At 39.3% G+C, this 23,058-nt stretch overlaps 3 protein-coding genes across 11 annotated transcripts; 1 reads left to right on the top strand and 2 right to left on the bottom strand.

Moving 5' to 3' along the window:
* Positions 1-4: 4 nt before the first annotated feature.
* On the bottom strand, positions 5-4,443 carry LOC135110994 (esterase OVCA2-like). Of its 6 annotated transcripts, none has more exons than XM_064023830.1 (5): positions 4,357-4,443; positions 1,949-2,154; positions 1,615-1,792; positions 1,124-1,369; positions 5-601 (listed from the first exon to the last, which is right to left on the bottom strand). In XM_064023830.1, the coding sequence occupies exons 1-5, from the start codon at positions 4,426-4,428 to the stop codon at positions 452-454; spliced, it is 852 nt and encodes a 283-aa protein (XP_063879900.1). In that variant the 5' UTR covers positions 4,429-4,443; the 3' UTR covers positions 5-451. The 6 variants fall into 6 exon arrangements, with proteins under 6 accessions (XP_063879900.1, XP_063879903.1, XP_063879902.1 ...); XM_064023833.1 differs by lacking the exon at positions 4,357-4,443 and adding an exon at positions 3,416-3,498; XM_064023832.1 differs by lacking the exon at positions 4,357-4,443 and adding an exon at positions 3,408-3,476.
* On the top strand, positions 4,352-10,592 carry LOC135110995 (large ribosomal subunit protein eL19-like). Its single transcript, XM_064023836.1, has 5 exons — positions 4,352-4,462; positions 6,123-6,229; positions 7,652-7,815; positions 9,274-9,375; positions 10,354-10,592. The coding sequence occupies exons 1-5, from the start codon at positions 4,458-4,460 to the stop codon at positions 10,552-10,554; spliced, it is 579 nt and encodes a 192-aa protein (XP_063879906.1). The 5' UTR covers positions 4,352-4,457; the 3' UTR covers positions 10,555-10,592.
* Positions 10,587-21,350, bottom strand: LOC135110992 (trichohyalin-like). Of its 4 annotated transcripts, none has more exons than XM_064023827.1 (7): positions 21,215-21,350; positions 17,955-18,101; positions 17,355-17,445; positions 16,816-17,014; positions 15,704-15,946; positions 13,999-14,158; positions 10,587-12,742 (listed from the first exon to the last, which is right to left on the bottom strand). In XM_064023827.1, exons 2-7 carry the CDS (start codon positions 18,097-18,099, stop codon positions 11,925-11,927), a joined length of 1,656 nt encoding a protein of 551 aa, XP_063879897.1. In that variant the 5' UTR covers positions 18,100-18,101; positions 21,215-21,350; the 3' UTR covers positions 10,587-11,924. The 4 variants fall into 4 exon arrangements, with proteins under 4 accessions (XP_063879897.1, XP_063879896.1, XP_063879898.1 ...); XM_064023826.1 differs by lacking the exon at positions 21,215-21,350 and adding an exon at positions 20,756-20,872; XM_064023828.1 differs by lacking the exon at positions 21,215-21,350 and adding an exon at positions 20,402-20,630 and having other exon boundaries at positions 13,999-14,155.
* Positions 21,351-23,058: the final 1,708 nt, after the last annotated feature.

Genomic DNA, 23,058 nt, shown 5'->3' with positions numbered 1-23,058 from the left:
AAATGAAGAGAATCAAATTTATTATTATTTTTTTTTTCCACAGTAACAATGTCATTCCATTGATCTGTCAACTCAGTCATCACATAATTTCTTATTCATCTCAATCATGTTATGTCACCTTGTCTGTCATCTGCACCACATTTTGCCTGAAGTAATCATGGGTACTCCTTCACTTCTTTATTCTTAAGCAGTTATGTTAACTTGTTAATCAGCCATGTTACATCACTTTTTTATTTATCCAATTAATCATGTCAACTTCATAATCATATTCCTAAAAAGTTAATATAGATATCACCTCACTTCTTATCCATCCTAATCAGATGTGTCAACTTGGTCATCAACTGTAGTACACATCAACACTCTCTCTCTCTCTCTCTCTCTCTCTCTCCCTCCATTCAACTAGTCATTTCAATGCATCCAGCCTTAATGATCACTTCATAATTCACTTCAATCATGTCAGCTGTGCCATTTTCTCCAGGAAGGTGATGTAGATGGCCTTCTGTGCCCCCGTGGCAGGGATGAAGTGACCTCCAGGATGCACCAGTGTTTGAGGCTCATGGAAGTACTGCAGGAACTCATCACTCATGTGTTTCTGTATCACCTGCAGAGTACAGTGGTAATATTAGGGGTAGTGGTAGTGGTACCTCCAGCTGTATTACTTCTGTGTGAATACTTTTACTTATGCAAGAGCTAAACATTATCTTCAGTCTTTCATTCTTTTCATTGGTAAACTCTTGAATGGTTTTATCTGTTTTGACCTGAACTCTTTAAAAGGGAAGAACCAAGACACCTGTGAACTAAATCATCCAACTTTTTAATATTTTCATATCTTTTCATAGTGTACTTTCTGTGAGCAGCATACTAAGTGGACTTTTTTCCTCACTTTTTTATGCCCCTGGCTAGTAGTCTTGAAACAGCAGTAAGAGACTAAGTTATGGGATTAATGCAACTAGATAATATTATTTGAGATACTTGGACATTTGTGTTTACCTGGTCTTCTTCACTGTTTGTACATATACCTTGTAGCATGGAACAGTTACCTTGTACCAATACTTCTCAGTCTACTTCTATCCCATGCCATTAACATTACCTAGCTGATGTTACTTAAAACAATTGTGGTTACCTGATCTTCTTCACCAAACACGTGTAGGGACGGCAGAGCTATCTTCTCCGAGTAGAGTGGTTGGTGTGGTGAGGAGCGTGACTTGAAGGCTGAGGCAAAGATGGCAAACTTGAAGGAGAAGGGTAGGTTTCCCTGCTGCTGGAGGCCACAGAGGAGGCCAAGCATGGCTCCTCCTTGACTGAAGCCCAGCAGGCCATCAAAGGGCCCATTCTCATTCACAAAGTCCACTACAGCCTTCAGGGAATCCTGTGAAAAGAAGGACTGCAGTTCAAGGGTATTTGCTGATGAATCTGTGCAATCTGTGTATATTCAAGAAATGCTTGTGTGTGTGTGTGTGTGTGTGTAATGAACAAAAAGCCATTGAAATTACTATGTGTGTATGTATGTATGTGCATTATAGATTTTTAAAATATTTGCAAACATTCTTGACAAAAAGATCTAACTGTAGTAATGGCATTGAGATGAATACCACAGATAGAAGAAATACTTACATTGTATCCTTTAACACACTCAGACTCATCCTGTGCCTTGAAGTAATCATTGGGCTGACTGAACCACCACCCACATCCACCATCTTCCTTATCACCCCCATCACTGCCTGGTGTCAGTGGTGGCACTCTCACTGGTGATGTCACAAACACAAACTCTGCATGTTTCTTTAACAACTTCCTGTAAGGAAATAATAGACTACTCTAGAACAGCCATGACTTAAGACTATATTGAAGAAAAGTCACTCTTGAGACAAAACTACACAAGTCTGACTCACATCCTGTACACCACAAAGTCAAAGAGAATTGAGTTATTGCTCAGAAGACCCACACATACCTGAAAGCTCCTGTCTTTTCCCTGAAGGTGGTGCCAGTTTGCCTGTATCCATGTAGACACAAAATCCGTAGCTTAGTTTGCTCAGTCCCACCCATGCCAGAATCAAGTAGCTGTGTGTTGCTCCTGGCCTTTAGTGATGAGACCAGGGGGATGTGAGTCTGTAGTGGTGAAGTTTGCTTGGTGCATGAGCTGTGGTGATGACTGCCCTGTAGAATGAAGGATGAACATAGTGTCAGAGTTGTACTGTACTCGGAAGATTATTGGAGTTTGAGGTAGCTGGAAGATCAGTAGGAATACTGAGGAAGACCTAGAGAGAGGTCTTCTTCAGGTCAGTATGTATTCCTTAGTCTTCTTTTCTTTTTAAAAAAGGGCTCTGGTCAAGGGCAACCAAAAAGATGAAAAAAGCTCACTGAAGGTCCTAGTGGATAGGCTAAAAGCATATTAAAGATTATAAAAAGTGTCTTGAAACCTCTCTCTTGAAAAAAGTATATAAGCAGGCAGAGAATTCCAGAGTTTACCAGTAAGTAGCGAAAGATTGAGAATACTAGTTCACTTTTGCATTAAGGATGTGGACTGACTATGGGTTGGCTGGAATCAAACCTCACTGAAACCCTGAAATTCCTCTGTTAAGGATATGAGTGTAATACATTCTGCTGGAGAACCTTGAGCTGAGAAGACTGAAGGAAAAATAAAGTGTGAAGGAGAAATTGATTTTTAAGGGAATAACAGAAAAAATGCAGTGGATGGGAATAGCTGCAGGAAACTCAAGGATGAGCTGTGTAGTGATGGGACAGTCAAAGCTGAATTAAGTTCACTCAAAATCTGGTGATCAACTCAGCCTGATCAGTAAGATGCCTATCATTTGTGAGGTTTGATCCTCAGCAAAAACATCTAACGGCAAATTCAACCTGCCTTTTGATCAATTGCTCTTTTATTTATTTATTTTATGATGCTCTTAAATAGAACATCACAGCCTGAACTAGTAAAACAGTTTATCAATGAAGAGCACCTGGAGGAATTCGATGTACCCTAACAATAAGACAGTATAGGATACATGAGTGGAAAACCTAAAAAGGCACACCAGTTCCATACACAGCCTTTTACCTGAGGGCACTCCAGACTGCAGCTGAAGGAAAGATTCAACAAAGAAACAAGAAGCACATTTACACACAAGCTGGTGATCAAGTAGAAAACATTGCCATGACATGAATGCTGCTTCAAATAACACAATTAAGAAAGCATAGGACTGGCTGATACAGCATAAAATGCAAGCGGGCAATAACATGATGAAATGAGCAATGAACGTGCCTTTTATGTCAGCTGGAGTTACCTTAAGGTTATTAGCGGCAACTCTTAGCTTAGCAATTAAAAATGTGCAATTAGGATCAGTAATAGAGCAAATATCAACCACATGCGAGGCTTTGGAACGGTAATATGGTGGGAAAACTGTAGAGGTTACTGATGTACTGTCAACCGGGCGACGACTAGGACAGAAATTGCGTCATCTTTGTTTACATGATAAGGATTTGTATTCTTCACTGCTCTATTCTCCTATAAATACTGTCTTCAAATCCTGTAGGAATGACGTCAAATTTTCATGGGTGTTTTTCCCTGTTACAATGCAAAATCATGGTTAGACTCACTAGAATCCTTAAGAAAAAGAAAACAAAATTTAAGAAACCCCCATTAACTTCCACTAGTTTGTTACATTAATGGAACTTATTTGAGGTTTTCAAGGGTGTTTTCACGATTCCAGTGATATGTTAATAAATACTCAGCGTCACCAGTTGGAAAAACTCATGAAAACCCAACCTTCCATCTCTTCGGTCTTTGAAAATAGTCGTTATGAAATATTGTAAGGATAAATGTTTCAAGAATATAAGCCAAAGGAAAATATGAATGTTGTTCCATGTTTCAAGATAAAGTTTAGATTCGCAAGTCTTTAAGGTGTTTCGCAAGAGTACAAGAATTGTTTCGCAGATCGCTCAGTAACCAAGCCGGCATGAATTGTCGTCTGCAGCAAAGTATGAAAAAAAAGAAAAAAAAAAGAAAAAAAAAACATGCACTGCATATTTTGTCGCTAAAATTTGTGTTTTTTATTTTTTATTTTTATGCAATCGATTAGATACCTCGATGAAAAAAGTGCTCCCTTACTGAAGATTTTTTTTTCACTCTTTCCGTAATACTTTTGCATAATCTTGTAAATTATATTTTCTTGGTAACTTGACTGGTATCATGAAGGTATATAATATATCATGATTGGCATTATTCATCCAGATAAAGGAAAACTTTTCGTTACCCAAAGCACTTTATTTTTCATTCTTATCGAAATACTTTTTGCAATTAACTATATATAATATTTTCTGTGGGGTTTAAACCGGTATTACTTATCATTGATTGTAACTTACAGTAAATATGTCGTGAATAGAGGTCAGTATAAATTTTCCAAAGCAACATTGTGTCCGGGGAGCCGCCGCCATGTCCTTCTCTCCTCTCCCGCAACTCGAAGATGAGGTGAGCGCGTAAACACTGCCTGTCTTTCCCCTTTTTGACCCATCGTAGCGCTATTGCTTATTAGTATAAGTAGTGCAGGTGTGAAGGAAGTCTGGAAGTTTATTGTGGGTGAATATAATAGACGTGGAGGAGAGGAAAAGGCTAAAATAAGGCGCGTGTTATGTGGAATTTGTTTGTCTGTTGCCTCACGTGTTGCTAAACCTTACGGCCGCGTTTTATATTTTTCTTATCCCCTCCAGTGCCTAGCTTTATGGTTAAGTGTGTTGTATGAACTAAGAAGATGAGAATGAGAATGTTTATTGTGAGTTAGTGCAAGACATGATAATTAGGTAATAGTGAAGATAAGGCATGTTTTGTGGCAGCAGCTGACATGTTGTCTTCTCTTCCGCTTTTTGATTTTGAACACCTGTCAGTGCTTGAACGTGTCATTGAGCGTACTGTATGAACGGTAGAAGTGTAGAATGTTCTTGTGTCAGAGTAAAACACAATGATCAGAGGGAAGAGTGAAAACGAGGTGTGTTTTGTGGCAACACCAGACATTGCCATCACATAGGACTGCTGTTTCCATTTTTCAATCCCTTGCAGTATTTATATTTAATTGAGTGTGCGGTATGAACGGTGGTGGGCTGGAATGGACTTGTGTATGTATTACAGGCGCGAGGATTAGAGGGGAGCTGATATATTGCCTCCTGTGTTGCCATCACCACCGTTGTTTGTTATGCTATGTTGCTGTGGCCACCAGGTATATAGGGTAGGAAGAAATAGGATAATGGAAGTAACCTTGGCCTCGGGACTGTGACTAATGATTTGTTTCTGGGCAAATATATAATCTTTTTGGTTTTCATTTTTTCCAACAACAGCTTGAACCGTACTGACACTTGATTATATGGTTTTGAAATTTTTCTGCGTATTTCTTTTTTTTATAATAATGATAAGAAATAATAATGAATATCTTCCCAGTACACAGCAGGCTTAGGGGTTATTGAAGCAGTGGACTTAGCAAAGCAAATATTTATTACTGAATACTAAACCTGTTATGTTATTTGCTACAAGTGTCTTTGGCCCACTTGTAAGTGAGGTGCATTTCAAATGTAAATCTGACCAAACATTTAACACTAAACTTAATGTGCCATAATGGAAATTCTTTAAAACATCAGTGACATTCATCCTTTCATCTATTCATCTTTACTTATCCTTGAATGGCATGTCAGTCTCCATCTTTTGTTGTCATGGACAATCTTAATCTTTCTTGAGGTTCTACCATCTTGTGTCTTCCTCTGTACATATGTCCTCGTGTTTTCCTTAGGCTTCTGTCTGGTTTCTCCCTATCTTGGAAATCCAGTGCCCTTTTTTATTTCTGCTGTACTGTCAACTCTCCCTTCTGCTTTACTACCTGGTGTCTTCCACTGGTAGCTAGTGGAGAATAGTTACCTAAACAGCTTAGTAAGGACCTCAAGGTCTATTGTTATTTGGTCTTCCTTTGTATTTGGCCCTCATCTCTCCTGACATGCCCATATCACCTCCTTAGCACATTCATTACCTCCTTCCTTCTCTGCCTTGTCATCTCTTAGAGACCCCATCTTGCCCTGCTCACTGTGATACATTATGTACAGTTGTTCCCACCCAAAGCAGTGTCTCACAGTGTCCTCCCTTTCCACAGTTCGCTTAAGGTTCAGAAGCGCCTCGCCTCGGAGGTGCTCAAGTGTGGCAAGAAGAAGGTGTGGCTCGATCCTAATGAGATTGGGGAAATCGGCCAGGCCAACTCACGTAAGTAGCCTGCAGGTGTTGCTGGGCACACATGTTTGATGTACCGGTGGGGATTCAGTTCATGTTCTTTGCTTATATAAGAAAGTAAGGGAAACTGCAAGAAGCAGTGAGGCCTACATGTGGCAGTCCCTGCATGAAGTATGCCTGCCTTTTTCCTCCCATTATTCTCATTTATAAATTTTTGTAGTCTTTATTTTAAAGAACCCTAATGATTTGGCACTAATAACCAAGTTACTGAGTGTTCCATTCATTCATCACTATTTGTGAATCAGTTTCTCCCCATCTTTTTAAACCCAGTATTTCTTGCCGTATCCTGATTATGGACTCAGAGAATTTTGCTTATGTCACCTTTTTTATATCCTCTATACCTCTCAGAGGTATAAAGACATCTCAGATCTGCTCTAAACCTACGTTTTCAAGAAATGTAAATTTAAAAGTTTCTGATTTCTACTTCTGTAAGCTCCTTTCCCTCCAACTCCTTATTGCATCCATTCCTTGTGTTATGCATAGTGTGTCATCGTAGGTTTAATTGCTTTTTGCAGTTTATCTTACAATCTTATGCTATAGACTCCAGGAGGTAGGGTTAATGACACACCTGATGAGCTTCTCTGATCACAGCTAGACCTAAGACAAGAGTGGGGAAACCTCACTCCACTGATGCACCAACCCTAAGTAGAATGGCGTAGGTGTTTTAAATTATGGCTGTTAAGTGCATCATATGCAGCAATTTGTAAAATGGTGGAATATAATGGCTATATCTCTCTGTAAACATACTTGAATATGGAACTGGCGGCTCTGTTGAGTTGCACATAAATGGTGTAAGGTTGTGGGACTTGTAAAAGAATCAATGTAATTCATGCAGTTGGTCTCCCAAGTATTTTCCTATTCTTTTTTAAAGGCTGTAATATTAGTGTTGGAAACTACAGATTTAGGAAGTGAGTTCTAGAGAGGAATACATCTTGTGGTGAAGAATCTTTCCTTAATCTCTCCTTGTGTGCACATATGCTGCTTTAAGTTGGTTTCCTTTAGTATGTTTTGAAGGTGATCTAAGAAACAGATCAGGCTAAATGGATAATAAACCTTAGAAATTTTCCAGCATTTGATCAGATCACATCTTAGAAGTCTGTCATATTTTGAGTAAAGTACAAGAGATATATTGTGATGTGGTTTCATTGCTAGTGTTCTTTTAGCATTTGAAAAGGTCAGTAAGCTTTGTCATGGTTTCAATAGTTTCATAAACTTTCTATTTTTTTATGCTCCAGTTTACTGTTTGAGGAACTGCTCTTTCAGAGAAGGATATTTTGGATGAGGAAACCTTTATGCATGAGGTTATTGTACCTTGTAAGGGAAGATATGGATGTTAAGTAAAGTTATGAATTTATTGTGGGAGCAGGTTTCATTAACACGCACCTTTCCTCACAGGCCAGAACATCCGTAAGCTTATCAAAGATGGTCTTATCATCAAGAAGCCCCACAATGTCCACTCGCGTGCCCGAGTGCGCAAGAATCAGGAGGCTCGCAGGAAGGGCCGGCACATGGGCTTTGGCAAGAGGAAGGGTACAGCCAATGCCCGTATGCCCCAGAAGGTATGAGCCAGGGTCATGTATTGCACTGTCTTAGCTTGTATATAGTATGAGCCAGGGTCATGTATTGCACTGTCTTAGCTTGTATATATCATGCAACTTGTATATGAATTTGTAAGGCTACTGCGATTGTGTACAAAGATATTGAAGCACAAATCTTGGGACAGGAGAGTTCTAAGATAAGTTTGGTAGGATAGTGAGGAAGAAGTTTAATTAATAAGTTTTTAGAAGGAAGTTACAGAAGAAATGACAGGAAGAGGAATATGGGAGATGAGAATGGAGAGAATATTGTTGCTCACCTGATGTGTTTTTAGCAGGTACCTGTTTGAGATCTGCCCCCAGCTTGGCATGAGTTTTTTTTTTTTGTTTTTACCTGCTCCTTGTTGAGATCTGGTTCTGTGTCCCTCAGTTGCTGACTGACCTGTGTCCATTGGATTTCATTGCTGTATTGCTTACCACTCATTTTTGCAGTCATGTTTGGGGTCACACCTTTAGAGGGCTGAGTTTATACAATATTTATTGATATTTGTATCATTGTATATCTGAGTCTATATATACATTTGTTGTAGTAAATGTTGTTCCAAATGTTGAAATATAAGGCACTCATTACAGTAATAGAATACTTAGTATTTTATACTAAATCTGCTGGAGTAAAAATTATATCAACTTCCTGCTTTCTGGTCTTACCAAATTCGAAGACCTTACACTTTGTATGGGACAGCTGATGGATTACATGAGGCAAGAGGGTCAAAAGAGAGAGTAAATGACTTATTGCAGGTTCTTAAATGATACAAACAAATAGCAACAATGTTGAATTGTAGGTATAAACAATTCAAACACTTTTTAGAGAGCTGATGAGTGGTCGCACAGTCTGCCCTCCTTCACTTTACCTTTTGTCTGCTTATTTCAGTCAATCCACCAGTCTCAGTTCCAACCAGTCCACTTATCTCAATTTTTATATGTTTATTAAGGATTATTCAAGTTATCATTTCAGGTTGGGTGGTTTGATAATAACCTTCACTTCCCCATTTGTTTATCAGTTTTGGTTCTTACATGCTTTCAAGAATTAAATGCTAGCATCTCTTCTACTTTCATTATAAACATGTACGTTATCAAACAGGAAAAGATGATTACGAGAGGCAGGGCAATATATAATTCCCCTTCTCCTGTGTCTTGAAACTCATGATCTTCATACAAGTTTTTGACTATTCAGTATATGGTAAACTTGGGATGATGGGTAAATGAAAAGTATTAAGCCTTTTGATTAAATAAGCTGCTGATGGGACTGGGTAGAGATGGATGAAAGAATGATTGAGGCATTGAAGGAGTTCCTGGAGATAAAGTGGTGTTCCAGATGCAGGAACTAATGTTGTTGTAGATGTATATTTGGCACTGGATTATACAGCAAGCTATGTCTCTGGGGGTTACGTAGCATAACACTTGTGTATACATTCCTTTCAGGTTCTGTGGATTCGTCGCATGCGAGTGCTGCGTCGTATGTTAAAAAAATACCGTGACAACAAGAAGATTGACAGGCATCTGTACCATGAGCTCTACATGAAGGTGGGTGTTAAGGACAGCTGCTCTGTAGTCTGTCATGCTTGTTCTCTTTCTCTTCTCTTTAAGCTATTCCCTCTCAGCTCACAGTACAGTCCATGCCACACTTTGTGTGTTGTTAACCTGCATGTCTAATGTTTTCCTGTGCCCATCATGGAAAAAACTGTGCAGGAAGTCATTACTTCTTGGCAACACTTTGAGTTCTCCCTGTTACTTTGATCAACAACAAGGGTCAATTTTTATGCTTGCTTGGAGAAATGCACTTTGTCAAGTGCCTCCACCCTTATCCCCACCACAGCCGAGTGACACACTCATTTCCATGTGCAAATTTCCCCTTATGTCTGAGACATGCATAAGTGAGGCTAATATAGTGAGAGGGGTGTTACTAGTACTAAGGAAATATCAGCAAACTAGCATAGATTGTTACAATATCCCAGCTGGCTTCATAAGTTTAAGGCTTCTGTAGAGCACGAGATACCCTGCCACAAATGTTTTTATCTAGGAGAAGCATGGGATTTTTTTCCCTTAGCAGTCTTGCTGTAATGGTGGGATTATCCTCTAAATGGTGCCTTATATGAGCCAAAAGTCCCATCACTTGGGACACCATTCCCATGTTTGTGGCAGGATACCTCATGCTCATGCTTCAAATTAGGAGACCAGGTGGCATATTGTAACTGAATTTATATCATTGTGCAGACATTTCCTTAGTAGTAGGCCTTAATTTATAACACTTAATCACTTTCTTTTTACTAATCTCAGTTGTGCATCTCAGGCATGGGAGGAAATTGACAGACAGAGATGTGTGTGTAACTCACTCACTCTCCCCCACATAACCACAGAATGTCACCCACAGTATGTTTCTAAACCACAGCCCCTCTCCTTTATGATTGCTCTCTCTCAGCCCACAGACCCACTACACTTTATCTAAGGCATGCATGTGCTGGTTCAAAGATACAGTGCAGAAATAAAACTTCCTCCTTACAGGTGAAAGGTAACGTGTTCAAGAACAAGCGTGTCCTCATGGAGTACATTCACAAGAAGAAGGCCGACAATGCCCGTGCCAAGATGCTGAGTGACCAGGCTGAGGCACGCAGAAACAAGGCAAAGGAGGCACGCAAGCGAAGGCAGGACCGCGTTGCCATCAGGAAGGCTGAAGCATTGAAGAGCAAGGAAGATGCTGAGTAACTTGTGTACCCTAAGTAAAGAAAAAAAGCTTAGAAAAATTACTTTTATTCCTTCCAAATGTTGAAATATAAGGCACTCATTACAGTAATAGAATACTTAGTATTTTATACTAAATCTGCTGGAGTAAAAATTATATCAACTTCCTGCTTTCTGGTCTTACCAAATTCGAAGACCTTACACTTTGTATGGGACAGCTGATGGATTAACATGAGGCAAGAGGGTCAAGAGAGAGAGAGAGAGAGAGAGAGAGAGAGAGAGAGAGAGAGAGAGAGAGAGAGAGAGAGAGAGAGAGAGAGAGAGAGTGTGTATGACTGGAAATCAGTGCAAGTAGGGTTGGGAACACACTAGGATAAGTATGTACCAGTAGATGCAATGTGAAAGGGAAGAATATAAGGAAAATAAAGGAAAAATATGGCAGTGTGGGGGGAAAAATGTGGTGAGTGATAGACACCTGTGCTGGGCAAGAGCTGTTCCTAGCAAGGCCTTCAACACAAGCCCTACACCTCTCATAAAATCTATCCTCACCAATTATTCCTCTTCAGTTATTCACACTCTGCTCTGCCATGAGCATCAAGAGTGTTACTGTAATCGAAAAGCATGGAAGCAGTGATTAATGAAGGTATGTGATGTGATACAACATGAGTGTATGAAGACAAAAGTGGCTTGGATGGACCATTATAAATGTAAACTTGTGGCAGGAAAACCCTGTGTACCAGCAGGTAACCATTCATTCACCTTGCCATATTTGACCATCCTGTGGGGATAGCAAGTGCAGCCATTCTGATGACATAATAAATGACTGTGTACACAATAATAACTAATAAACTATACTAGCTCGGCTCATAATGAGATAAATGTGAAGTTTCATCCCACTGGTTTTTAAAGTATGAAAAGTAAATGAAGTTCACAGTTCTGGGAAAAAAAAAAAACAGGGAATCTCACACAAATCATCCTGTCATCCACTACTTGTGTAGTGGATGACAATGTAAAAGAGTTACATACATCACAAATCATTCTGTCTTCCACTAGCAGTTAATACAAATAACCTGGTAAGGACCTCAAAGTCTGTTGCTCTGTCTCAAAGTAAACTTTGCAAGACACTTGGTCTGAAACTGGGCAGTTATGAGAGAGTCCTGATAACCAATCACTTCTGTTTATCAAGTTTTCTCTCATTCTTAAATTTGTAAGCTAATAATTATAAACCAACAGTTTTTGTGAAGTGTCAGCAAACAACAGAACTTAGATCACACTGGAAATGAGTGCAGGTTACTTTATCACTTTACCTCTGCTGCTATCTTGCTGAGAAACCCCAACAAACACCATTCCTTATTACCTGGTACCTCTCTCCTCTCCTGAATATTAGCCATGTCTTAACTTTGAAGCTTGTCTAAAATAACATCCATTTCTCCTGTGTCATGTGATCCTCCTTGCGTCTTTCTCCTCTCCTCTAGGTCTTTCAACTTGTCTGTAATGCCATCCATATTTTCTGTATCTTCTTGTCTTTGTGCCTCACTTCTCTCCTTTGAGTCTTCAAACTTGTTCAGAATAACATCCATTGGTTCTTCTGTATCAATGAGTCCCTCTTGTTCATGTCTTCTGTCATTTGGGCTTTCTGACTTCTCCCCAACACCATCCATAAATTCTGTGTCATCTAATGTTTCTTGCGTCTTGCTTCTTTCTTGTGGGTCTTCCATCTTGTCTGTAGCACCATCCATAAGTTCTGCTTCATTTAGTGTTTCTTGTGTCTCTCTTCTCTCCTTAGGGTCTTCCATCTTGTCTGTAGCACCATCCATAAGTTCTGCTTCATTTAGTGTTTCTTGTGTCTCTCTTCTCTCCTTAGGATCTTCCATCTTGTCTGTAGCACCATCCATAAGTTCTTCTGCTTCATTTAGTGTTTCTTGTGTCTCTCTTCTCTTCTGTGGGTCTTCCATCTTGTCTGTAGCACCATCCATAAGTTCTTCTGTTTTGTTTAGTGTTTCTTGTCTCTCTCTTCTCTCCTGTGGGTCTTCTATCTTGTCTGCAACACCATCCATAAGTTCTGCTTCATTTTGTGTTTCTTGTGTCTCTCTTCTCCCTTGTGAGCTTTCCATCTTGTCTGCAGCACCATCCATAAGTTCTTCTGTGTCACTGGGTTTTTCTCTCCTGTCCTCTGAGGTACCAAGAGATCTTCCTGTCCCTGGCAACTTATCTGCAATGTTTGGCACATTAAACAAGACATTCTACATATAATAATGATTTTTAAGGCAAAATTATGTTTGGGTTTCAGTATCTTGTAAGATCATGAAAGATAATAATATATGATACACTCATGTCTGACATTTGAGAAAGGTGGAGCATACACCCAATAAAATCTTAGAAGAAAAAAAAAAAAAAAAAAAAAAAAAAAAAAAAAAAAAAAGAAGCTGCAAGAGGTCATCAGGCTCACATGTGGCAGTCACTATATGAAACATACCTATGTATCTATTGCCAGTAATGAATACTATCCTTTCCCTGGCTAATAACTCCTTGTGTTTAGTGCAGCTTCAAAACAGTAAACTGATATAGTGAACAGTGGATCAGATGAATGCTTTAGGACTATTGCACAAGGCTAGCATTTAACAAACTATTGATCATTATCTTTGGTATACATCAGGCTGGCAATCATACATGGGATGACCCAGACAAAGCACCTGTGGAGCGGAGAAGGACGAGGTATCTCCTCACACCTGCACCTCTGTTCCCCCCAGCAGTAAATGGGTACCATGTTATTTGGGGGTCGTGTCCCACCTCTCAGGGTGGTGGCCTGGCACCTGCTGCGGCGTGTAGCTGAAGGGTGCAAACCCATGATCCCCAAACCCAGCTTCAGCCAAACCACAAGTATCAAAACACCCACACACCCACACATCACTCATACTCTTGGTCCTGTTGGCCTGTAGTGGAAATGCATAGTCTTATGGACCACTGTGCCACACCTCAAGAGTGTAAGCATAGCACATACATCAAAAGCAAGGCACAACAGCATATACTGGTGTACCCCTGCCCTTTCATATTTCATATCCTGTACCTATTTCAATTCTGAGACCAAAGCAGATGAATGTTAGTTCCTAGAGTGCTCTGCACCCTACCTGGGTCCATATGGCAATGGGCCGTCAAGAGTGCCCACATCCCCTCCCATTGGTCAGACTCATTGCACTTGTCACTGTCACTCTCCATTCACCTGTTTCACACACAATTCCTCTTGCTTGCTGCACAGTCACTCCTCTTTCATTCACTGCTCTTTTCACACAGTTCATCCACTCCAGGCAAATCCTTTAAAAAAAAAAAAAAAAAAAAAAAAAAAAATCCAGAGGCTCCTGAACAATGCTGTCTTCCCTGTGCTCAATCTGCTCTTCTCTCCTGCTCTCAGATTGTTTAATCAAAATCTAAAACATAATGCACATGACCAACCAATAAGTAAACGATTACCAAAATAATCAAATTCTTGGGAACTGGTCATCTCCTGCAGCATGGAGCTTTCTTCTTTATCTTGATCTTGTTGTTGCTGCTGCTGGAGTCTGGCAAGACGCCTCTCAATAGCCAGCTTCTTGTTCCTCTCCATCCTCTCACGCTGCTCTTGAGTCAACTGCTGCAAAATTGGCGGTGTTACTGAGGAAACATCAAGAATATAGACCCAACAATCCTGATCTTAATTTGAAAAAATGCAATCCCACGGACTGCTCTGTGTGTCATACTCATGACCCTCAAACGTATTTTTCAGTAAGGTTACACTACATTCATTAATCATCTGACTGTTATGGTGTGCAAAATATAAACAGTGAGTTGCAAGTTTAGAAAGTTTTAAAGGTACCACAACAAAATGAGTGATTGAGAAGACAAAAAAGTTTTAGTGCAGTTTACTTTTATTCATTAATATCAAGTAGAATGACCCATCACCACAGTCACTGATGACTGTGGTGTCACTAGCAGTCAAAGAGCATAAGACTGAATAGGAAAGATAGCCAGCAATGATTTTTTTTTCTTTGAAGTTAAAGCTAAGGTCTTAAACCTCCAAATGTGCATTTATTATTCTTAAATTACCAACCCTAATCCACTGAGATCACTAGAGAAAGCTTATTAATTGTGAGAGAGAGAGAGAGAGAGAGAGAGAGAGAGAGAGAGAGAGAGAGAGAGAGAGAGAGAGAGAGAGAGAGAGAGAGAGAGAGAGAGAGAGAGAGAGAGAGAGAGAGAGAGAGAGAGAGAGAGAGAGAGAGAGAGAGAGAGAGAGAGAGAGAGAGAGAGAGAGAGAGAGAGAGAGAGAGAGAGAGAGAGAGAGAGAGAGAGAGAGAGAGAGAGAGAGATCCTATACTGGGAATTAGGGTTCTATCATTTTCTTGTGTAGGTTTTACTTTATGTACTAAGTACAGTTTAAGACAACATGAAGCATTTTATAAACCTCTACATTCTTGCTGTTTTGGTTAAGTTAATGAGTATTCAATATCATTTTTATACTGATCTCCTTAAATGTAATTACTAGGCACTACATATAAACAGGATTTAAATATAAATCTAAATAATCTTTTATAAACTACAATTAAAAAATAATAAATAAAATAAAATAAATAAATAAATAAATGAATAAATAAAAATAAATAAATAAATAAATAAATTGATACTAGAATGTCAGTTTAATATAGGAACCTGATCAAGGTCTATAAATGATATATGGAATATAACAAGGATGATGTAAGCAAAAATTCTCAGCACCAATAATCAGGATAGAACAAGAAATAAATGGGATCAAGTTTCAAAAAGTTAGATTTCTGAGATACAGGAAGGAACTGGGTCTCAAATAGAATGGTAAATAAATGGAGTGGGCTCAATAATCAGGACATTAGTGGTGAGTCATTATGGAGCTTTACAAGATTAGACATATGGATGGGAATGACTGGTGGAAACTGTTTCACACAGGGCCTGCCACATGTTGACCTGATGGCTTCTTGCAGTTTCCCTCATTTTCTTATGTTCTTAAGATCTGTTCATTGTGGATTAATATATTTTACAAAGCTTAGAAAAAATGCAATAAATGTAACTGAATGACAGCTTATAACCTTAAAAGAAGTACAATTACTGTAGTGCCTGATTGAATTTCTGTAATATTTATCTTTTGTTTTTGCAATAGGTTAGGACATACTGTGGCAGGCTTTGGTGGCTGGGAGGCAGGAGGCAAGACTGTCTGTACAGGGGATGTCATGGTAGTGGTGGTGGTGGTGGTAGCAGGCTGGGCTGAAGGTGTGATGCCCAGCAGTTCATCAAACACATCAACAACTGGAGTGGTCTCTGAGCTGTCCTCATCTGGACCTCGTCTTACATTATCCTCCTCACCCTCCTCTTCTCCCTCTATGAACATGTCCAGTCTCAGCTTCTTGATGTTAACCTGAAGCCAAAAAAAGAATTTTACTGATTAATACAAGTATGACCAAGAATTATAAAAAGAACCATATGGTATAACACTCCATGCAGTCCCTATGGTGTGCCTAATCATCTACAGGTTGGCTGCAAAATTTAAGACTATACTTAAACAATCAGTGACAAATCTTGGTTGCAAACAATGAAATTCATGCTGAAAATTTGGCTGATAAAGTTAGTATTCATTCTGCATGTATTGCATGCAGAATTTGGTTTTCATATTACAGAAAGGATGTAGGTCTATTAGCATCAGTACAAAGGAGAACGACTAGAAAGATACAAGGGATAAATATTCCTTACAAAAAAAGAGACTGAAGCTTTTAAATCTAATTCCTTAGGAGACAGTTTAAGAGGGGGATTGTTGTTCAAGTGGCACAGGCAATATAACAAGGGTGACATAAGCAGGATCCTCTACATCAGTAATCAAGATAGGACAAGAAATAATGGGTTCAGCCTTGATAAAGTTAGATTTAAAGAGATAGGGAGGAACTGGTTCTAAAATAGTGGTAGATGAATTGAACAGACTTAGTAATTAAGCTATTAGTGTTGAGTCATTAAGGAGCTTGAAAGGAAGATATGGCAAATTCATGGCTGAAAATGATAAGTGGAAATATATAGGCATGTTTTATACAGTGAGTGCTGAGTAGCCCTGGCAGCTTTTTGAAGCTTTCCTTATTTTCTTTTTTTCATAAGTTCACAATGACTAACTGCCCAATCTTTCAAGATTATCTTATTTAACTGCATAGCCCCTGTCTTGTTTTGATTAAAAGCTTCCTTGAAATATGGTCAGAGCCTTGGGGTTGCAACAAATACAAGCACACATTCATCACCCAATACCTGGACATTCTTCTTAGTGCCAAGCTTCTCAATCTGTTCAAGGGTGTCTTTGAAAGGCAGCTTGGGGTATAGGCGGTGGGCCCAGTGCTCCAGTACCCTCAGCAGCTCCTGTAGGTCCTCACGCTCATGACCTTTACCCTTGAACTTGAAGTTTCGGCAGATTTTATTGAGAGCAAACATCCCCCTTGGTCCTGCCAGCCTGGAACAGAATATGAGGATAAAACACTCAGTTCTTTTCAGATCATTGACAATTAGGTGGGTATGATATGTTCCTTGATCCTGTCAATCTAAAAAAAACTATAACAAAACATCCTGCCAGCCAGCAAAACTAAAACGAAACATTCTGCCAGCCTGCAAAAATATAATGAAACATCCTGCAAGTCTGCAAAACAACAAGGAAACATAATGCCAAATTATAATGAATAAGCATGCAAAATTAAAATGAAGGATTAAATCTGCTAAATATGATTTCCTCTTCCTCTTGTTTCTTCCAGTGATGCATGTGCATATGTAAATAAAGGAAAAAGCATATGCCTTACCTATGTGCATCTAGTTTTGGTTGTGGATTGGCCACCACTTTCTTGGCCTTAATAGGCTGGGGTGCAGGAGCCTCTGTTGCTTCTTCTTCTCCTGAAAGCAAAGAAACACACTTTAGTACACACATTACTTCTTAATACCAATCTCTTGTCTCTTTCCTCAACATCCTTTAACTTTAAATAATATCTGGATATACACACATAAAGTACCTATGCTAAGAATTATGTGCCCAATGACAGACTGGTTAATAAAAAAAACCTGGAATTGGAAGATTATATGAATAGGTAAAGGAATGTATACCAAGCAGAGAGAGAGAGAGAGAGAGAGAGAGAGAGAGAGAGAGAGAGAGAGAGAGAGAGAGAGAGAGAGAGAGAGAGAGAGAGAGAGAGAGAGAGAGAGAGAGAGAGAGAGAGAGAGAGAGAGAGAGAGAGAGAGAGAGAGAGAGAGAGAGAGAGAGAGAGAGAGAGAGAGAGAGAGAGAGAGAGAGAGAGAGAGAGAGAGAGAGAGAGAGAGAGAGAGAGAGAGAGAGAGAGAGAGAGAGAGAGAGAGAGAGAGAGAGATAGTGACAAAACTGCACTGTCCATAGGCAAACATGCACACACCTGCTGCCCCTTGCCCCTCAGTGTCGTCCCCCCATACATTGCGCTGCTGCTCCTCAGCATCACTCCCCCTGTCACTCTCTCCATCTGAGCCCCCAACACTGGCAGCCTCTCGGTCACCAAAAAGATCACCAACGTCAAGCTCCATCACTGAAAAAGAGGGGATATATTATTTTCCATAACAATGATTTCAATTCTTGTATTAGTTGTGTAAGTTTTTCAGTTTATGTGCAAATATGAAGTGCAGTGGTTTGCAAAAATGCTGGATTAACATGCACTTTCTCCTTCTTCTCACCACTATTCAGTCCACTTCTGTTAAATTATCTTATATTAAAAAAAAAAGAAAAGATAACAGCTTAACGAAAAATAATTGTAAAGGAAAAGTTAAATTCTAAGAAAGACTATTGCATACAGACTACCAAAGAATTTATTTAAGACATCAATCAGAAGTATCCGGTCTTGAAGGAAATTAAGAAAGAAAAGTCAAAAGCAAAAAACTAAGGATTGAGACAAGAAGAATTGACAGAGGGAAGTGGCTGAAAGGTCTTTGCTTTGATTTATAAACAATCTAAGAAAGATATAGCAGAAGAGAAATCCTATGATAAACCATCACCAGAAATAGATATTGTATTTAGCCAGGGCAAATAATGTTAGGCTAAATTATAGAAACAGACAGAACAACGGAAAAAAAAACCAGTGCATTACAGTAAAATCCCTCTCATCAGGCATTCAAGTATCCGGCACATTTTTCCCCGAGCCTTAAAATCAATAAAAAATCAATGTGTACTCATAAAATCGATTAAAATTCCCGTGCGAGGCATACTTTGTCCCCTCGCCACCAGAGCACACTGCTTCATGCCACCAGCAGCCCACAGCACTGTGTTTACTCAGTGACTCAGTCCCGCGTGTGCACTGTTTATCGCCTGACGCCTTCATCATACCTAAAGTTGTAGAAAAGAGGAAGCGTGTTGTGCTTACACTTAAGCAGCAGATCAGATCAGCTGATCTTTGTTATGGTAAGATGCGTGAGTGTTGGGTGGTGATTGTGGACATAATTTCACTTCTATTCAAGTATCTGGCAATATTCAAGTATCCAGCATGTCGGCGGTCCCGTTGATGCCGGATAAGAGGGATTTTACTGTATGTGCAATTGGTGTTTTGAGCACTTGAGCCATTTTTTGCTAAGGTGCCCAGTTTATACAGAACCCAGAATAAAATTAATGAAGTTGCAAAGACCATATATAGAAAAAGAAAGCAATATAATTGAAGAAGTGTTATTTAGTGCAAACTAGTGGAGGAAACAATATAGAAAAAGAAAGCAATATAATTGAAGAAGTGTTATTTAGTGCAAACTAGTGGAGGAAACAGAGACAATGGTGCTTAAAATGTGGAAGAGGGAACAACAGCAGAAGGGTATAACAAACAGAGAAACAGACCAAAAGGAACAAAGGCTGTACTCTCGACCAACAACTGAACTGACTTGACCTTTCCTACATGCCAGACTAGCCACCTACACCAGGATACACCACCTGTTTACACCAACACTGTTCTTGTCCACATTGCTGTCTACTTTTCTTCCACAATCACCACCCACTGCTATCTACATCATTAAAATCATTGTGTCACTATCTTTATTATCATCATTCACTGCCTACACCAATGTTCTTCAACCTTTTCTAAGTTCATGTACCCTTCTGGGACAATTTGAGAAACCATGTAAACTTGTGTCTAGAACAATTAGTTACAAAAGAATTAGAATAATATTTGACATTTTCTCTGGTTTTAAGACTGAAAATATACTAATAAAAGAATTAAATCTCTATTTCAAACCTAGTATATAGTTACTCTGTCCTAAACAATTGTTATATAGGTGCTGAATGTATAATAAAACAATATGCCACATCTCAAACCCATGTGGCATGAATTGTGTCTGAGAGTAATACACCATGCAGCCACAATGACAATTACTGGTCTATACAGGCCCACCATGAGGGGGCTGGTGGTCAGCCGGTGCATTGTCCCGGGGCCCATGGGGAGCTCCATTAGATCTTAGGGGGGGTCCCCCATCTCTACCTTTACCTACTGGCTGCAGGGGTGGGTTCTCTAAACTATTCCTGCACCGGCACATTTTAATTCTCTTGGCGGCCCATCACCAGGGTCTACACCACTGTCATCGACACTATCTACAGTCATTTTCACTCATCACTATCAGCACAATCACCACAATATTGTCCATCAGCAACAATTCCGTACATCATCGTCTCATACAGCACCAGAACACCCTGCCGGAAATCATCCAGAACTGAACAAAGAATGGTGACAACTGGTGTGCGCCGTGATCCACCTTACCTTAGCCAGTAATTAAATCTCCAATAGTAACAAAAAGTCTGTAAATGTGAGTAAGAATTCAAAACAGCAACACACAAGGACTCAATATATTCTGAACCTACTGTGATAATGCGAGGCTCTTGGTGCAGGCTCGAGATGAGGAAAATGGACTTGTGTTTATGGATCGGTTCAGTTATATGTCACTTTCGAATATTCACAATAAATAGATTAGGCACAGATAAATGTCATTACCGACGGAAATGCTCCTTTTATAGTAATAAGGAAAAGTACCCACAGACCCTGGAAAATAGCCACAGACACCACAATAATACAACCCAGGCAAGTCAGCAAAATTCATCCGGGAACACAGCACGGTTGCATCTATTATCTCATATTTATTTTCTCATACGCCAATACATGTAGCCTGTTTATGCACTGCTGCTGATACGAGTCACTGTAGGGCGTGGATACCTTACCTGCCAAAGAAGGACAGCTGTAGTTATGTTCTCCGTCCACCTGTCAAGAGTATACGCCTTCTGAGCCTTCTGCACGAGGTCTTCTACTCTCCTTGGCGCCAAAAATCGTAAACATTGGACACCGCTCACGAAAAGTGCCGATGTATTGCCGAAATTATTTTGTTGTTATTACTGACTTTATTATGATCATCATCAATGAAGGAAAGGTACATTAAAGCCAAACTATCCTGCACAAGACATATCATGTCATACCCCAACAATGATCTGCCAAAACAGTGCTAAATTCATGGACTAGAGAACAGCAAAGATAATGGTCCAAAACCGTTATCAAATACAGTAAAATCCCTCTTACCCGGCATCAACGGGACCGCCGACATGCCAGATACTTGAATATTGCCGGATACTTGAATAGAAGTGAAATTATGTCCACAATCACCATCCTACACTCGCGCATCTTACCATAACAAAGATCAGCTGATCTTAATCAGTAGCTGATCTGATCAGCTGCTTAAGTGTAAGCACAACACGCTTCCTCTTTTCTACAACTTTAGGCATGATAAAGGCGTCAGGCGATAAACAGTGCACACGTGGGACTGAGTCACTGAGTAAACACAGTGCAGTGGGCCGCGGGTGGCGCGAAGCAGTGCGCTCTGGTGGCGAGGGGACAAAGTATGCCTCGTGCGGGAATTTGAATCGATTTTATGAGTACACATTGATTTTTTATTGATTTTAAGGCTCGGGGAAAAATGTGCCGGATACTTGAAGTTGCCGGATACTCGAATGGCGGATGAGAGGGATTTTACTGTACTTACACAGAGGATCTGTATAAATCTGCCGCTCATATATGAATTTCAGACTGCAAAAAATAGGGATAATTCCATGTCATCTGAAATCATTCACCAAGTTATATTTGTGAACTCTGGAAATTAGTCGTTATAGTTATGCACAACAGTCAATAGGAGAACGTGTGGTTACATGACGAGAAATGCTGCCAGATATATTTCATAAGCATCCAGCAATACGTTACCGTAAGCTAACACTATATAACCACATAACCGCTTCCATTACCACAGCTGCTATAAACTGTTTCATCCTAAAACAAAATGCATTAAGTAAAAAATGGAGATTAACATACTTTGAACAGCACTCTTGAATAACATGTGAAGCCATCCAAGTACGAACTGAACGATTCGTTCAGTCATAACTCAATAATCCTTATTAATACAAACGTTTCTTCAATCAAAGCGAAAAAAAAAAAAAAGAAATTCATTCTACGAGGGCTGGATATTTTTATTTACGGGAGTGAGGATGGTTTGGGCACCCGTTGTGGTTTGTTTCCCGTTGAGACAGTTGCAGTATAAGAGGACAAAAAGACCTGGTCCCACCTTGTGGACGGTTAAGAGTAAAGCCATTATATAATAGTTTTTGAAAAAAAAAACACCATATTGCAAGGTTACGCGAGGGAAGACATTTTTTTTTCCCTCAAAATAAGTAATAATAGTAAAAATAACACCTTTCGTTATCAACCATGCGGTAACATCTCATGACAGTCACATGGCTAAACGTGATACGAGACAACACACTGGCCTCACACACACACACACACACACACACACACACACAGCCAACCAGCACAGATGGCGGCGGAGCAACTAACGTAACGGAGGTGTCGACCTGACCGCGGCAGTTCCGAGTTGCGAAGACTAAACACTCTTGTAATTACTTCCTTCATCGTGATTTAGATTATCGTTTGTCGAGGGTACCAGGTCCCTTGTGTTGTTCATCTGTACTTTTAACTTTGATGATTTTCTGTTTATATATTTTTGCGTCCCTGTACATGTTGAAAAATTGCAGCCATGTAACAAAATACATAATAGATTTCATGGTACCCAACACCACGTCAGATTACACGTTTGCAAACTGATAACCTTAATTTGCCACACAGTGTAGGAAATTAGAGTTTAACATTTTCTAAATTGAATTTGTTTGGTTATTATGATTATTTGCTCATGTTATTTGGTCGTTTGTCTTTTTTAATAACTGTTTGTTAGATGTTGTGGTTTGATTTGGTTTCGATTTGATGCCATATCAAAAGAAAACAGAAATGTCTTATTTATTTATTTATTTATTTATTTATTATCATTATTATTATTATTATTATTATTATTATTATTATTATTATTATTATTATTATTATTATCATTATTAATATCTTCATCGGTAACTAGTGTGATAGTCAGTATCTGTATTAACGAAGTTATAGTGTGCTCGTACTTACTAATGCATTTCTTATCTAACAGGTT

The sequence above is a fragment of the Scylla paramamosain genome, chromosome 21 (assembly GCF_035594125.1).
Source record: "Scylla paramamosain isolate STU-SP2022 chromosome 21, ASM3559412v1, whole genome shotgun sequence".
Classification (NCBI taxonomy): Eukaryota; Metazoa; Arthropoda; class Malacostraca; order Decapoda; family Portunidae; genus Scylla; species Scylla paramamosain.
This window is presented reverse-complemented; position numbering and strand designations above follow the sequence as displayed.

Bases quoted from the DNA above. Each gene is read 5' to 3' on its own strand.
- LOC135110994 (XM_064023830.1), bottom strand. From the start codon at position 4,428: ATGGCGGCGGCTCCCCGGACACAATGTTGCTTTGGAAAATTTATACTG. The intron at 2,155-4,356 runs GTAAGTTACAAT...TTCATTCTACAG, and splicing joins CTATTCACGACATATTTACT to GGCAGTCATCACCACAGCTC. The intron at 1,370-1,614 runs GTAAGTATTTCT...TTCTTTTCACAG, and splicing joins AGTGTGTTAAAGGATACAAT to GATTCCCTGAAGGCTGTAGT.
- LOC135110992 (XM_064023825.1), bottom strand. The intron at 15,947-16,815 runs GTATTGGGTGAT...TTTTGGCTTCAG, and splicing joins GCACTAAGAAGAATGTCCAG to GTTAACATCAAGAAGCTGAG. The intron at 12,743-13,998 runs GTAATCGTTTAC...CAAACATTGCAG, and splicing joins CCAAGAATTTGATTATTTTG to ATAAGTTGCCAGGGACAGGA.
- LOC135110995 (XM_064023836.1), top strand. The intron at 6,230-7,651 runs GTAAGTAGCCTG...CTTTCCTCACAG, and splicing joins AATCGGCCAGGCCAACTCAC to GCCAGAACATCCGTAAGCTT. The intron at 9,376-10,353 runs GTGGGTGTTAAG...TCCTCCTTACAG, and splicing joins ACCATGAGCTCTACATGAAG to GTGAAAGGTAACGTGTTCAA.